At 40.0% G+C, this 17,191-nt stretch overlaps 1 protein-coding gene across 6 annotated transcripts in view; it reads left to right on the top strand.

The window, feature by feature from the left end:
• The window catches only part of BARD1 (BRCA1 associated RING domain 1), a 45,603-nt gene that overhangs the window by 10,264 nt on the left and 18,148 nt on the right, over positions 1–17,191 (top strand). For all 6 annotated transcript variants that reach the window (XM_072874806.1, XM_072874809.1, XM_072874811.1 and 3 more), the window contains 3 exons: positions 731–1,725; positions 11,537–11,617; positions 12,331–12,503. In XM_072874806.1, the coding sequence (XP_072730907.1) occupies positions 731–1,725; positions 11,537–11,617; positions 12,331–12,503 (1,249 nt within the window). The remainder of the gene's footprint in view (positions 1–730; positions 1,726–11,536; positions 11,618–12,330; positions 12,504–17,191) is intronic.

The following is a 17,191-nucleotide window of genomic DNA, read 5'->3' as shown; positions in this document are numbered from 1 at the left end:
TATTGATTTGTAATATGCTGTACGATGTGACTTATAAAATTGCTTCACTGCATATATTTAAAGAAATGTTTGAGATCATCAAAATGTGTATCTTCCTTGGAATTATTTACTACCAAGGAGTAAAGGTAGTACATGACAGGACACAATTATTTACAGGTTTTCTATATATTCCTCTGATTCATCTGCTATATCTGTGGAATGAGTCAAAATTTCTCAGGAATGTTCAACATTCTTATAAGGATGTTATTTTTGCTTGCTTGCAGTTATTCTTCCTGTTCATCTTCAGATGAACTGTAATATCTTTTTAGAAAATGGTTTCTGTGCTCTTTTGTGTATGCACAGACCACTTTGTTAAACCTGTTTCCAAGGAAAACCCAGTGAGAGAACTAGCTTCTCTCCTCTCTATAATCTGGGCAGAAATCTTCTATGCACGTGCTGTGTTGTGAACCCAGACTGTTGAAGAAATTTCTCTACCAGGGTGCCCACTTGCTTGGTAGATAGCTTTAGCTGCACTGGGGTCCCTGAACTCCAGAGTGGTGTGTGACCTTGCCGGTTGGTCACAAGTGTGTGACCTTACATGTGTGTCTTCAGAAGAAATGAAGGCACTCATAGGTTGTATTTAGTAACACTTCATCAGTTGTTACAGTTGTTATTCTGATCTTTTTTTCTTTGTGATCTTCTACTGAAGAGTACTCTATAAATTATTTTTCCTCTTCCCTGATGCACTTAGATTCAACAGAAGATAAGTCCACACCAACTGACTCAGACTTAAAGAATAAGAAGGAACAGATAAAAATGTGGTTCAGCCCAAGAAGTAGGAAGATTCGATGCGTCCTGAAGAAGAGTCAGCCTGAGACTAAAAGCTATGACCTTTGTCAAGACGCATCTTCGATTTATAATTTTTTTCCTTCCCCTCCTCATGAAAAGCCCTCCAAGCTGACAAAAAAGCCAACACAGAGACAGAATAAGAAGATGAAGAAGAAACGTCTAGCAGACATTAACAAAGCGTGGAGCTTAGAGAAGCCTGAGCAGAAAGGAGGAGTTGAGGAGAAGACTCCCAAGGAAAAATGTGTGACCATCAGCAGTCAACTGGTAGTCTTGTGCACTCCGGAACCAAATAGCCCTGAAGAGACACTTCAGCAGGAGTCTGTAAAGGAAGCTGACTCCAGCAAAAATACAGAAAATGTGGAAATATCACCACAGGTAAAGTCCTCAGAGAAGAAAGAGAATAGTGAGGTTGCGTGCCCTGCACAAGTCAGCAAGGAAAAAAATTGTGCTACAGAGACATCACTGTCAATAGAAAGTGAAACTACACCTTTAAAACGTGGAAGGGAGCAATCCAGACTTCCAGTTACTTCTCAGTCTAAAAGACCAAGAAGAACTGAGAGGAGCGTTATTGGGAAACCAGCCAGTCAGGCAGATTGCTTAGAGGGGTTACCTCAGGGTCGCCCCATCTCCCCAGCAACTGAACACAAGACACCAGTTCAGATTTCTTCCTCTGTATCGAAACTCACTGACACCGTAATGAAGACAAGAAGCTCTGCAGTCTTTCAAGCAATAAATAGTCCTTCACTTTCAAAATCTCCCTCTACCCCATCTACTTCTAAGACTTGTAATCAAGTAGGAATGCCACATAGTCCTTATGCGTTGAAGTCCCCTGGTGGTAACACAATTGCCAGAAGAAATTACAAAGGAGAGACTTTGCTCCATGTTGCTTCAATCAAGGTAGGACCATCATCTTCTAGTTCAACTTTAAACAGGGGTTTAAAAAGACAATGTTGTATTAAGAATATCCTGGAAAGCAGTTACTTCAGTACATCCTATTTCTGGGGGGGAAATCTCATCTTGTGGTGTTTTTCTTCTAGGTTAATTGGGGAGTTTCCAACCTGATTCTCTAATTTCATAAAGAATTGACTATTGGAATGATCAAAGATGATTATACTTGAGAAACTCAGTGTACTACAGTGTCAGTTATACATATGAGTTCTAGGAAGTGATAAGCATTCAAATGTTTTGGTCTTATGTGCCAGAAAGCCGTCTCTGTGATTTGTCATAAGGAGTTTAGCTAAGTATTTCAGATCTCTCCGAGTGACCTTGTTCAGTTTAAGTTGACCTGGTAACTCAACCAGGACAAGATCTGAATTACCTACATAAGGGTAACTATGCAACCTTAATTGAACTGTTTCATAATGTTTGAGATCCTCCATCTGACGCAAGTGTTGGCTCAAGAGGAATGAAATGCTGCACCCTGTGATTCCCATGCTGAGCCCTACTCTCTGAGCATCCTGTCCTCACAGATAGCAGAGAAGGGAGAATTAGGAGAGAGTTAGGATGTTCTCAGTAGACTTAACTTTTATGTAGGATCAATGTTATTCTTGGAATGACAGCTGTCACTCATTTTGCTGCTATTATCTTAGCCAGTTCCTGCTGTGGTAGAACTTCATGGCTTTGCTCTTTGCAAAATTACTCCATATTACTATGCAAAAGCTGCATGCAGGTAGGGTGAGTTGAATGCTTATGGTCAAACTCATCAGATGCACTAATATGGCAGCTCTCTTCTGAGAGGTAATTTCAAAGCGTTTGTAGTCTGGCAATTTAAATGTATTTTGTGCTAAATCATAATATAGAAATACTGTGTCGTTAATAAACTGCCTATACTGGTAGAATTGATTCACCTGTAAGCATCCTGACATTTATACAGCACTTCTATTTGTGGGGACAAAGGCTGTTTTTGATAAATAACTGTGTCCTCTTTCAAAGGCATTCTAATAAGCCACTCTTGCTGCACGAGACCTTTTTAAGTGGAAGTGGCAGCTGAGCTGAGTTGAGTTCAAATATCTTACTTGATGCCATTAATATGGAATTAGGGAGAAGAAAATGAAACATTGTCCTCACAGGACTCAAGAGCTTTAGAGGGCAGATCTCTTGTTACCTCTCATCATAAGTCCTGTATATTCCTCTTTATTAAAGCACTGTTTACAAATTATCCTTCCGTGATTCTCTGGGAGTTTGTAAGGAATACCGTTATGACTGACCAGTTCTAAAAAAAATTGATCTACCTTGACAAATTTTCGCACAGATATGGTTTCCAAGCAAAATGTCTGATACTTCTTGTGGGATTTGGAGTAAACAGTGACATGCTAATAATGTGGTTTTTTCATTGCAAAGAATTTTGAAGATAAACGAGTAAAAATTAAACGATTGATGCTACAGACAAAAAGAATAAACAGGTTTTGGCTATCCAGGGTTAGTAGCGTGGCTGGCACTGCTTGTTGGTGTTGGTACAGCCCTCTCTGAGAAAGGGATAGGGCTATTTCAGTGGGCTGAAAAGCTGTCGTGTAGGCAGTGGGGTGGGCAGACACAGGAATGCTTTTTTCAGTCCCGTGTGTGAATTCATTTTGGTGTTGTCTTTTAATGTTTATAATTATTGAGCTAAAATGGGAAGTTGCTTCTGTTCCTCATTAGTTCTGCTGTGGTTTTAATTCGTCAATTCCATTTGCGTTGAGGTGCTCATTAGTAAAGGCTTGTTTAACTAGGTAGGGCTTCAGGGTGATCTCAGAGTTACCACTCTCTTTTAAAGGTAATTAAAATAAGGCAAGGAGAGCGGTCTTTTGGTTTTGGTCTTAGTTTACTTGCATGTATCTTTGTTTCCAGCTGCTAAACGTCTGATGCAACTCTGACAAAGTCATTTTACTGTCTCTGAACCTCAGATCCTCATCTGTAGAAGGACGTTATACAGATTATCTCCTTTCACTTCTGGTGTTCTTTGTTCTTGTTATATAGTTTAATCATGGGTATATTATGGCATTCCTAAGGAGATGCTGCATCCCCTGGTAGCCAGTAGATGTTGGCACAGTTACTAGCCCATGTCAAAGTGGATGAAGACTTAAGTTGCTCAAGCCAGCATGATGTGGGGGCTTGGTCTTTCCAGAGAACTATTGGTAATGGGTTTTGGTAACATTTAACTTTGAAGCAGTGAACAAGAAATACTAGTGATTAATTGCCATGACTGTGCTGGAGATGTGTGGCAATGGCAAGAAAACATTTTTTTTTTTGCATGCAAGTATCTTTCGTATAACCTGTATGTTTCTGGATCACTGTCCTAAGCTGTAGGAACCCTGCTAGAGAACTGATAAATGTGTTTTCTCAGAGAAGCTGGTCTTGAAAATACTAGGCTTTATACTGTATGTATATTCTCATTGTGTGTGTTTTTTCAAAATAGCCCTGTCATTTTTTCTGTTTCTGGAAGAAGTATTTCTCTTCCAGTTTTGTTTTATAGGTGATTTTTTCTTGTTCCTTCCACAGCCAGTAATGTTTTTCCATGTGTGTAATGGGGAACAGACTTGTAGCTGCCACCTTCCTCCCAAACTGAAAGAAAGTCTAATTCTCTGGGACTTCATTAATTATAAAAATAAATCTGTATTATTTTCATTAGCTCTTAGGGTCTAATACCCTGAATTTAATTAAAGCTAATTGAGGTCTCCCTTTTTTCTTATTTAAAAGAGATAATAAACAACATTATCAGGCTTTAAAATTAAGTGTGCTGTGCTGTTTCAAATGATTCTGAGGGATTGGCCCCATTTACTACTACTAGTTATTAACTTACTGAAATCAAAGTGGTTGTCAAGAAAGGTTCTAGTGTGGATGAACTTAATGCTGAGTTAAACTAATAAATTAAAATAAATGCAGCTCTTCCCATAGCAAACAGCAGTCATGTTCATCTTCCTCCATAGTCATTAAAGGTAAAACTTCCAGTTAGTTAAAATACAAAACATGACTTGTTATGCTCCTAATAGTCTAAACTGGTGGGAAAATTGCCCAATCAACAGCCCTTCCACATAGGAATTTTCTTACAGTAAAATAACGAGTTGTTCACAGGACTAGCTCTTATGTGGCAATTAAAAATGCAGCACAGTACTACTTAACTAGTTAGCAGATTCTTAAATCTACTATGGAGAGAAAAAAAATCATAGTTTTTTGGTACAGTATTTCAGGTCTTGGTTGTACCTAAGTTTCTTTTGCATCGACAAGGGAGATGATGGGGCAGTTCACAGTGTGGAATCGCTGCCACTATGGATTCCTGGAAGAGGAATAGCGAACTGCAATGCAACAGGATAACAGAGGACTGTGGCAACAGCCGCACTGTTACAAAGGAGTGGATGGGAGATAGCTGGGAAAAGGTTTTGATTTTTATGCTTCAAGTTAAAAGCAATTAGAGAGTTGTCCCTGTTCTGAGGAAAGAAGAAATTGCATCTATGCAGAGGATCTACTTAGTCTGAAGAAAGAGAGAAGGAGCATTGGGACCAGTTTTGGTTACCTCCTGTTCCAGGGACCTTTTAGTTTTGACAGTTGACCAGAGGGCCTTCATAAAGCCTTCACCCATGGCTAGCCTGCTGTGCGTGACTCTTCATATTCATTATACTTAACACTGTAATAACTATTAGATAATTCCTTCCGAGCCTGTGAGACTGTTCTTCCTTTTTATTGCTTTGTTACCAGTTAATGACACATTAGAAAGAGCAAAAGAAGATTTTGTGGTTTTGTGAGCATGTGATGACCAACATCAGAGTACCTTTTAGAGCCTTTTTCAGGTGTCTCTGACCTAGTCAGCTGTGCAGTTCCTTGCTTTTGGTACCAGACGGGTATGTGTCATGGTTGAGTGCTGGGTCACACATGTCCATGGGAGGAACATCTCCCCTCCTGCCTTTCCTCTTGAGCCTTTAGGTACAAGAGGGGAGTTGTGCTGCTGTGCAGTCGGACACCCCCACCCTCCCAGAGCAAAAGGCAGTGGATGGACAGCATTGCTCCTGCCAGCTGCTTCACCAAGAATGAATGCATCGGTTAGTCCAAGGTCATTTTGTCCAGACCTCGTGATTTTGTGTGGCAGGTGACTTAGCTGTGTGTATAATACCCATTTCATTGGAGAAATGAGGTCTGCTGGCAGAAACTAGCAGGATGACTCAGGTGCAGCTGTAGCACCTGAGATGGCTTTGAAGTTGTAGTTTGACATTGACTGTCTAATGTTAAAGCCAAGTGGTATTGGAATGGTAAGCAGCCTCCTGGTTATGGGTAGTACCCAGCAGGTAGCTTAAGACCAGTATGAAGCAGTGTAATGGTTTCAAATGCAGAACTTAAGAATGTGAAAATTGACCATGAGTCAAAGCAATCCATCTTCCCAAGTGCTGATTTGAAAGCCTAGAAACAAATTGCCATTTCTTTTTCAATAATGCTTGGTTGTTACTTCTCTTGTTTCTGAGGTGGGTTAAACTTAACTTCTTGAATGTTTTCTTTTTGTTAAAGGTTAAGCATAGCTACTTGTATGCTTTTTAGTTAATAAGTGGTCTGCTGGGTAGGGAATTAATTTAGAGAAATTTGAGGTGAGAAACTCCCTGGTTTCTGGAAAGAGTTGGTTGGAGCATTCACAATTATTATAAGCAATTATTATAAGCACACAATTATTATAAGTAATTTGGTTTTGCCCTCTTTGACCACTTATCATGAGTTGTAAATAACCTCGTTTTCCTCCCCCCCACCATAACTTAACCAAGCAAATGTATTTGGATTTGAAAGGGTGTTTTTGTTCATTTGTTTGACCTAAAGATTGAAGTCACTTGGTTACCTTTGCAAATAAAGGGAGAAGCGTTTGGTTGATATGGTACAGGTTTTTAGCTTTATCTTCATGTACTACCCTAATTCTTTGGGTCTGTCTTTTTTGAGCTGGTATAATATGTTTTCATTAACTTAATAATTTAAATGTGACTTTTGGGTGGAAAATATCTATGGTTAATGGAAATAGTAAAGGGTAGAATGGAAAAAAAAACACCTAGAAAACAGGGCTAAAAGAACAATTGCAGTTCTTCTTAACCATCTGTCTGCATTAACATCATGACACAATTGACTTGGGGGGGGGGGAGAAAAAACCTTGTCTAAGCCAAGTGAGGATGGTTTTCTGGGCTTATGCCATCTGTGTCTGCAGGAACTAAATTCTCATTGGGAGGGAAGTGTTTGTAAAGCTGTGTAAATACCCTTCTCTGTGTAAGCTAATGCTGTCTTCTGGGTTTGCCAACAGATGGCCCCAATGCCTTTCTTGCTTCTATGGTTTTCAGAGCTCCCTTAAGCTGTAGCAGAGGAAGAGCAAACCCATTGCGTTGTCACTATACATAAGCTTTGGTTATGAGCTTAAAATGTCATTTGCTTTGTTTCTTCCAAAAGGATAATTTTACATTCTGCAATAGTTTCTGCCTTTTCAGAAGCTGGTTGTAATCCTTCATTGAGAATGAGATTTAAAAACAAACACTTCCCTGTGAATTGTTAATGTTAGCATTTTTCTACCTGGTGTTTGTCCTGTTCTCTAATTCTGAACAAGTAGCATCTCCAATTACGTTTCCACTCTGCTGTTGCTACAGACTGATAAGACAAGCTGTGAGGGCTCCTCCTCGTATCATCTGGTAAGGTTATGACTCCGTATTTGGGACCAGTGATTTTATGCTGGCATTGCTAGATCAAGTAAACTCAAGAGACTAAATGTACAAAGTCTATTTCAATACTAGTCAAAGCACAACTTTATGAAGTGTGTTTGAATTAGCAATCTCAAAACAATAGGTGCGTATAGGTGTAGTCTCCTGCTTTCTTGTGGAGGAAAGACACATGGTATATAGATATTTGTGGCTAGGACTTGCCCCTACCAGGTGCTTAGCCTTTCTTGTAGAGTTGAGCAAAACATTTATTAACTTTTAAATGTATGAGTAATGCCATCAACTCTGATAGAATGGGTCAATGTGTTAACTGCACTTACTTTTGGATTACTACTTTTGGATCACTGTGAGATCCAAAGAGGATCCCTTCCTGCAAAGAGGTGGTCCTCTTTGCAGGAGGGACCCTAACATGTCTGCTAAGGATCTGCTTCTTGAATTTTTGTCTTCCTCTTTTTAACTAAATATTCACAGTATAGTAACTGACTGAAGAGCCTCTGAGGGGACAAAAGGCATGTTCTCCTGGCTATGAACAGTTTTGTTAACGTATCTCTTGTAATCCTGAATGACAGCACCCATCTAGTCATTGCTCAGTACAGCTGGCATGACAGCTTCCCCTCCCTTTCTGTCACGCTCATTGCTAGGTGCCGGTTGCAGGGAACAGGCTCCATTTACAGCTGAGGTGATGACGATATTTTTCTTCTGTAAGCAGCAAAACACCAATTTTCTAATTTTGACTTAGACCTGGATTTCATTCTGTGGATGTTGCCAGTACTGGTGTCCACACCAGCAATATTTCCTTTGATAAGACTGCAGAAGTGTTTTACAAATCAACGTTCACATAACTGTTCTGAAAAGCTGTGATACTACCTAATGCCCACACAAATTATTAGCTATGCTTACTGCTCTAAAGAAGTACTCTTGAAATGTCAAACCCTTGCTGTACATGTTTGCAAACTTAACTTTAAATGATAAGCTCAGATCTCGCTCATTACAGATAATTGTATCTTCTCTCTGTAGAAAAAGATCTAATGCTGAGCACTGTCTTAGCTGCCTCTGAGTAACTCTTCAGATTTGATGCATGTCTATTACCTTGCAACCATAAAGTACTCTAACAGCAGCATATTCTTTGATTGCTTTGAAAGGTAACATTTTGCTGGGACATCTAGGTTGTGAATATAATACATGAAATTTATCTCTGATGTGTTAATTTGCTTGACTATTGTAAAGCCAGTGAGTCTCAGCATGTTTTTTGGTGAATTTTGAGTTTGCAATTGTTGCTTGCTGGATTTATTTCTGCTGAGCAGAGTCTGTCTTAATATTTTCTCTAACTAAAGAGTAAAGATTAAAGCTATTTTGTTTTTCCAAAATGTTCCTTGATAGCAAAAAAATGGGATTAAGTTTATTTTTGTTGTATTTAAAGCTTAATTTAATATTCTCTCACTTTTTCCTAAGGTGTGCAGTGGCATAACAGTTAGGAATTCCTTGACTTGCCACTACTTAAGGGCACGGAACTTTCTGTATATCATGGATTAAACTTCTCTTGTCCCCTCCAGGTCCTAATATTTTATATATTGCAAGTTTGGCCAAGGGCAAGAGCTAGATACCAGTTTGTATATCAGTGTCTTCACTGGTGATCACAATACCCTGGTCTAGGTAAAGTTTTAGTGGTCATGTTGAAATGCTTGGTTGGGGTGGATCCTAAAAAACAAAACAAAACCCCATGCAAAAAAACCCCAAAACCTAAAATAAAAAGAATTGGGGCATTGGTGGCAAGCCGTGAGAAACTCGAGGCCTACTGTGCTAGTTTAGCCTTTGAAAACCTTGCATTATTGAGGCAGGTTTGGTCATTAGATGACACTTGGCAATTTCTTCCTTCCCTGTTAGTCAGTCAGCTGAGAAATGGTGCGTAACTGCTCCTAATCTGTAATAGTGCAGGTAAATAATTGCTTTGGCCTGAGAGGTGGTACCTGATGCTGAGAGGTGTGGGACAGCCTGGCCCCATTAGCTATATACCTGCAGCTGTGGAGGGTTCCTGGCATTGCAGCAAAAATTTTGGAACAGAATTCATGGCGCCTCTTCCAGTAGGGCAGACCTTCGCAATTGCTGCTCTGTAGGAACAAATGCCAGAAGCAGGAACTGGCTGACATGGCACAGAGTGTCTCGCTGCCATTGACAGCAAGATCAAGTGCACCCTCAGCAAGTTTGCAGATGACACCAAGCTGAGTGGTGCAGTTGATGCGCCAGAAGGATGGGATGTCATCCAGAGGGACCTGGACAAGTTGGAGAAGTGGGCCTGTGTGAACCTCATGAGGTTCAACAAGGCCAAGTGCAGGGTCCTACACCTGGGTCGGGGCAATCCTTGGTTTCAATACAGGCTGGGGGATGATGTGATCAAGAACAGCCCTGTGGAAAAGGATTTGGGGGTACTGATGGACGAAAAGCTGGACATGAGCCGAGAATGTGTGCTCACAGCCCAGAAGGCCAACTGTATCCTGGGCTGCATCACAAGCAGCGTGGCCAGCAGGTCAAGGGAGGTGGTTCTGCTCCTTTGCTCTGCCCTGGTGAGACCTCACCTGGAGTACTGCGTCCAGCTCTGGAGCCCTCAGCACAAGAAGGACATGGAGCTGTTGGAGCAGGTCCAGAGGAGGGCCACAAAAATGATCCAAGGGCTGGAGCACCTCTCCTACAAGGACAGGCTGAGAGAGTTGGGGTTCTTCAGCCTGGAGAAGAGAAGGCTGCGGGGGGACCTTATTGCAGCCTTCCAGTACTTAAAGGGGGCCTACAGGAAAGTCGAGGACAGACTTTTTAGCAAGGCCTGTTGTGACAGGACAAGGAGCAATGGTTTTAAACTAAGGGAGGGCAGATTTAGACTGGATTTAAGAAAGAAATTTGTTACGATGAGGGTGGTGAGGCACTGGCACAGGTTGCCCAGAGAGGTAGTGGAGGCCCCATCCCTGGAGCCATTCCAGGTCAGGTTGGACGGGGCTCTGAGCAACCTGATCCAGTTAAAGATGTCCCTGCTCTTGCAGGGGGCTTGGACTAGATGACCTGTAAAGGTCCCTTCCAATCCAAAGCATTCTATGATTCTATGAAAGTGAGTTTGAAGTTCAAACAAGCTGGGGTGCGGACAGTGCTGTGAAAGGAGAAGGGTGTCAGGGTCTGTTTGGTTTTAGTCTCTTGGGGTTACTTTTCCCACCTGCTTTTAAGATGACCTGCACTGCAGAGATTTCCTTGCCTCAGCTTCTGCAGGAGGCTTCTCCGTGCCTATTTATAGCTGCATCTGTATATGCTCTAATCTTATTACCAACTTTCTCCTATACTTGCCTCTTAAGAGTGTCAAAACCTCTGATTCACAAATTCTGCCCAGTTGCTTCCTTTGCCTTGTTTCTACTCAGCCTCTTTCCTCTTCCCGTAATCTCTGTATCAGTTTCCACCCTTTTCCACATACATTTCCTTGCTTATAGTAAAAACTGAATACAGTGTTCTTCCAAAAAACAAATGAAAATTATTTTGGTAGAATAACTGTCGGAGAAAGTGTCAGTGAGATTCAGCATGAGTAGTAACTGCAGTGTTAAATAAAACTCTTTTCCTTTTGACTTGTGGGAAAACAATTTATAGAAGCTTGTCAGGCTTATTAATCTATTTCACCTATGCATGTTTCTAGCCAGTTATTTAGATTAGTTTGAAAAAAATCCAGTCTGAAGGACAAGAAAATTCTGAATAAATGTTCCTGATTTTAATACTTGCAGTTGACGCCAGTGGACAGATTGCAATCAGCACAAACTTGTCCATTTATTCTGAGTTAAGTCTGTTATGTGCATTGTTTTTATCTAAAAATATGTATTTGTGTAAAATGTGTTGGTGCTTCTAAATAAACAGTAATGATAAACTGCGGTCTCCAAACCAGTTGAGTTTTTGTTATCCTGACAATATCTAAATGGAAGACTTGTATCATTACATTTTTATTGCAGCTAAATTTATAATTCTGCATCTCTTAAATTTTTGTTGTCTCTGTGTATGTTCTTCATTACTTTTTAATAACTATGTTTTTTCCCATGTAGGGTGACTTAGCAGCTGTGGAACAGCTGCTGAAAAATGGGGCAGATCCCAATGTCAAAGATAATGCTGGCTGGACACCACTGGTGAGTGTTGAAGACTTTTTTTTCTGTCATCTGTCTTCTAATCAGATTTCATTTCATCCCCCCTTTCCTCCCATATTTTAGTTCCCTTTACACTCATTTAGGTGACAAAGAATTATGCAAAGTGAAGCAGTGATGATAAACAAGTTTAAAAGACTTTATGAGCAACTACTGACCTGCCCAAATCCAACTCTCCTTTGCTGGGGTAGGGCAAGCCAATAAATCTATCAGAATCTATTTGATTCTGCAAATGCAGAAAATATAACTATGATAACTAAAAAATGATCAATTGCAGACAATATGTATATTTTATGGGTTCTTAATGTCCTCAGTGTGTTTTACCATTTTGGAAATATATCAAGTATGAAAAAATTGCTCACTTGGATTACAGAAAATAAACAAAAGGTTCTTTTGAACCATGACTTCTTCCTTTCCTGAAGAATATTCTTGACAGAGTCTGTAATCTGGGAGGCTTTGTTCCCTCTAGTCTAATTTGCACACAATTGGCCTTTGTTCAGTTCTTCTCTGTACTTTTTATCAGTGCTAGGTTCCAAGGTTAATTCATGTCAGGAATGTAATGCAGCATCCATGCATCGTCTTCCCCTACCAGCTATTGAGAGGTGTTTGAAAATGAATGCGTTAACTGGTGAGACAGAAGTCCTTCCTCTGAATTCTGTTTCACCTGAGTTTCCTCTCTTATGGATTTACCCAACTAGCACGAGGCATGTAATCATGGGCACAAAGAAGTGGTGGAGCTGTTGCTACAATACAAGGCGTTAGTGAATACTACGGGGTATCAGAACGACTCGCCTCTTCATGATGCTGCCAAGAACGGGCATGTGAGCATTGTTGAGCTGCTGCTTTTGCACGGTGCCTCCCGTGATGCAGTGTAAGTAGATGTGGAATGTTATTTTAACTGTGGCATTAGCTACAGCTGCAACTTCCAGGGTGCATGTTAAGTTAATATGAAGCAAAACCAGTAATAAATGTGATTTATTTGAAGTGAGAGGGTGGGTGTTAAACATATGCTCTGCTATACTTATATCCTTCTTTTCCAGGCAGGTGTTTGCTTTCCATTTTGCTTTGTCCTAAGCTTTTCCAAGGACGTCAGTCATAGATAGCTGGAGTATTGGAGACTAGAAAAATAACAAAATATGCTTATCGTATTCTTACACTTTCCTGTTGGCATCTGGTTATAGCTACTGTCAGATCTAAGATGCTGAGCTAGATGAGTTTTGAACTGCTATACCTGTTTTTTGTCTCTCCTTTTACTACACTACTTGCTAGCAGAAGGTGTTTTGGTCCACTCTGTTCTAGCTTCACAAATGACAGACACGGGCTGAGATTTGGGGAGTGTTTTTCATTTTTTCCATTCTGGATCAAAGCACTAATCCTTGGTACACTTTTTAATTAAAAAAAAAAAAAAAAACAACAAAAAAAACAAACTTAGGAATATTTTCAGCTGAATCTTCTGTACAGTTATGCCTCCTGAAGATTTTGGCATTTGTGTATAGGAGGTGCTAAAGAATCTGTTGGTTTATGAATAACCCTGCAAGCTATTAGTATTTCAGACTCTGAATGTGGTTTTAGGTGTTGTAGTATTGCTGTTGTACCAGGGCCTGTATCTATAAAATTTGAGTTCAATGCATGTTGTCAATAGGTGTGTGTATACAGTAACATGATAGGATGAAGTCTTGCATGACATGAATTTCCTTGCCAGCTGCATAAAGAAGCATAAACAAGTTCAGCTTAATCACTTCAGCTCTCAATATTTGCTCTTGAAGCTTACAGAATTAAGGTACTCTGTGGAAAAGCATAGGTTTTTCAAAACCAGTCCTAATCTTGAATATACTGGAGTTTAAAAAAAAAAACAAAACAAATCCACGAAACTTTAGCATGAAAAAGTAAAACAAGGATCAATTGTTCATCTTCACTTTGTTCTTGAACAACAAAGACCAGCGCATTATACCTTGAAAAGCTGACAGCTTCAGAAACTAATTTTCAAGCCACTCGAATATCGGGAACTGGTTGTGTGACACTTATCACTTCTCTGTCTGGTATTTGAAAGCGTAGCACAGCCAACAGCTTTGATGCAAGGTTTTGACAGGACTTAAGCACTGGTAGATGTGCACAGCCGAGACCCCAAATGCCAACAGTGGACTCTTCAGGTCTCTTATTAGCCTTAGTCTCTGCCGCATGTGTTCACACAAACTGAGATGAAGCTGAACCCCTTTCAGCTCATTGTACGTGAGCAAACATGACTTTCTATTGAAACAGAAGCTTTTCAGTCATGGAAGAAGAGATTTCTGTAAACCTTAAACTCTGTCTTAGCTTCTCACTGAAAACAGGTAGCATTCAGTTGTATATTAAAACAATGTGACATAGGATATGTCACAACTCTGCAACTAGCTCTCTCTTGCAGTACCTCTAAATCTTAAAAATGGCTTCTAACCCCCTTCTAAGTATGCACTGTTCTTGACAATCTCCAGGATACTTAGAATCTCTAGTGTGTGGTGGTAATAAATATATATACTTTTTTTTTTTCTTTTAACTTAATCTTTTTGGTAGCAAATTTAGCCACCTTTAATCTTTGTTTCTTTGTCTGGCAAAAGGAACCACAGGTGCTTTGGCAAAAATCCAGTCCTGTACGTCCCCCCTGGAAAAACTGAGGCTTCCAAATCTTCTGTAGGCTCTCTATTTCTGGCTGAAATGCTACTGGGCATGTTACTATTGCACTGATGATGGAAAGGGGTTGGGGTCTCCCCGTCCGTGTGTCCGTGTCCCCCCCCCCCCCCCCGTTTTACAGAGAGCATTAGAGACACAGAGAAAGGGATGTGCCCAAGCAAAGTGTTCAGGCTTGAATAGTAAGACTTTACTGACCTCTTCTAAACACTACCAAGAAACAACAGAAACAAGAACAGTGTGTCTGAGACTTTTGAGAATGTCTTGTGCCTCCCTTCCTTCCTGTGCGCTGCTAGCTTCCCGCAATGAATTGTGCCATGATCTTTCCCTGGATCATGACTTTGCAAATCTTCCAAGGTTTTTTTTCTGCTACTGCCTCTGGTAGTTGTAGTCCTAATTAAACAGTGGTTGGATTTGTCTAGGTAAGTGGATTTGAACCTTCTTTAATGTAGAAGGTTTAAATATTTTTTTTCTAGTGGATGCAGGTACCCTTATAATGAAGTCACATCTGACAAGAAGCTTGCTTTTCTTCAGTGACTTTTTTCCTAGATGCCCAAGACCTGCAGACCATAGTTTTAAAAACAGGAGGTGAGAACAGGGTGATCGCTTAAGATGGTGCAATTATAGTTCTTTTCAGTATGACTAGTTATAATTGGCCTCTTTGCCTTAATGCAGGATCTGCTCACCTTCACTTTATTACTCTAGGATCTTTACAGTAGAAATTGAGCAGTGATGGGTAAACTTGCATCTCTTCTCAAAGGTTTATTTTCTTTAGAAATATACCTGAGTAGTGCCTTAACTTTAGAGGTATGCATTGTGTGAGCTAAGACTATACCAAACCAATTTTGCCAGACTGATAAATTTGTCTTATTTTAGTTTGCTTTTTTTTTTGGTGTATGGAACTCTTCCTAGTCCTTTTGTGGGCTCTTCAGGCTCTCAATGAACTACCCTTCAGCCAGGAGAGGGCCCTCTTTATCCTAGCATATTAAAGTGATTCTTCATTACCTCATGGGGGTGGGGAGGAAAGTTTGATTAGTTCACTGTGGTTACTTAAAGTCTTTTCCTTTAGCTAAGCTAAGTAAAATGTGAACATGATAAATGTATTCAAATGTTACTTGGGACACTGAAATATATAGCATGAAACCTCACAAAAGTGACTGATGTCTTGCTGCTGTTTTGACCGTAGAATTAACTCAGTTTTGTGTCTTAATGTCCCTTGTGTGTTGGAGAGTTAATCTACTGGAATAAAAACAGAGCTTGTGTTGAATAGCGTGCTTAGAGCAGTAGTTTTGAAATTTAGTATGATACTCAATTGTGCAAGATGAAATACTTTTTTAAAGATGTGCAGTATTTACTGACTGGAGGCCCAAAGGCAGGTAAGATGCACTGGTCTGTAGAGGGATGTAAGATGTATCTGGGAGCAAATAACAGCCGCTTTCTAAGGGACCTCGATTCATGAGGCGCGCAGATATTAGTATAACCCTAGCCATCAGAGAGCTGAGACTTTGCAATTCCAGATTTAGATCGTCGGGTTCACAGACCCATCAAGTACATCTCATTCCAAGTGTCTTTCAGGCTAGTTTTTTCTCCTTGCATGTTAACACATAGTGCATCAAGAAGTAACTGTATGTAATATGAAGCAGCTACGTATCTTTTAGGCCAAGCGAATACCAATGAGAACTACCTCTTTTGCCAGAAAGCAATCCTGGGATTTCAGTATTTCTTGGCAAAAAATTTTTTTTGAAATCTGTAAGATTTAATAGTTGTGGCACTTCATTTGCCATTCTAAGTTTTCACTGACTGGGAAAGATATGAACTACAAATGAAAAATATTATATGGACCAGTGGACCTATTAATTGTCCTGCTGGTCTAGTTAATTTTTTTAAGTTAATCTCCTACACATAGCTAATTTATATTTTTATAGCTTTTTCATGTGCTCACTCTCTTGAATTCTGTCTTTTTTTTTTCTTGCTTCACAGCAAGCCAAGTGATTTGAAAAATTAGATCTGTGCGTTTGCAATTTCACAGTACTTCTTAAATGCTTTCACTCAAATGGGCTATCTTGCCAGTTCTTCATGCACAATAAGTTTAGCATTAGTAAAAATTGTTGTGTTGCCCTATTTTTTTAGGTGTTAGCTGTCTTTGAGTAGTTTTGAGTCTGATTCTGAACAAACCTGTGGGAATGCTTAGGGATAGACCGTGGTCCTCAATTATGAATGGCATAGGGGTAAAAACTATTATAACCTGCAGTAAATTCCAGGAGGCATTAGACCCATGACACTGACATAATTTTGTCTGCTTTTTCTAAGTCAAGATAGTGCAGGACTTTGTTGTCTAAGTGCAAGACAGTATGCTTAACTTCCTGCTGACACCAGGTTAATTAAAACCCTGGCCCTGTTTGGATATCTAAGACAGTCTTTCTGGCTACACAGATTAAATTTTTTTTCCTTCTGCCAGGTTCAAAAAAGATTTCTGCTTACCATATTCTCGGAATATGGGTGCTGACTGGAGACCCCCAAACTGGTCACATTTCCCTGGGAATTAGTGGTTACATTACTGCGCTGGGACCAGGTTGTGGGACTTGCATTTAATACTGAACTCTTTTTGTGGGGCTGGGGTAAAACTTGGTTTATGCTCAGCTGTGGAACAGCAAATAACTTCTGGTGTCAAAATGGAGCAGCTTAAAACTCCTGATTACAAAGTATTACATAATCATTGGTTGTTTGTATCAAAAGCTGTGAAAGTTTGGGGCTTCTAAAGAATTGTCAGGGGTGTGTCTCCCTGTTTATCTTCTCTCCTCTGGTTGCTTATTTCCTGAAAGTTTACTGAAACATTTAGAAGGTAGCTGTTAAGTTTCTTTTTGACTGCAGTAGTAACCTCTGTTGTCATCGTAC

Source organism: Ciconia boyciana, chromosome 10 (genome assembly GCF_034638445.1).
Source record: "Ciconia boyciana chromosome 10, ASM3463844v1, whole genome shotgun sequence".
NCBI lineage: Eukaryota > Metazoa > Chordata > Aves > Ciconiiformes > Ciconiidae > Ciconia > Ciconia boyciana.
This window is presented reverse-complemented; position numbering and strand designations above follow the sequence as displayed.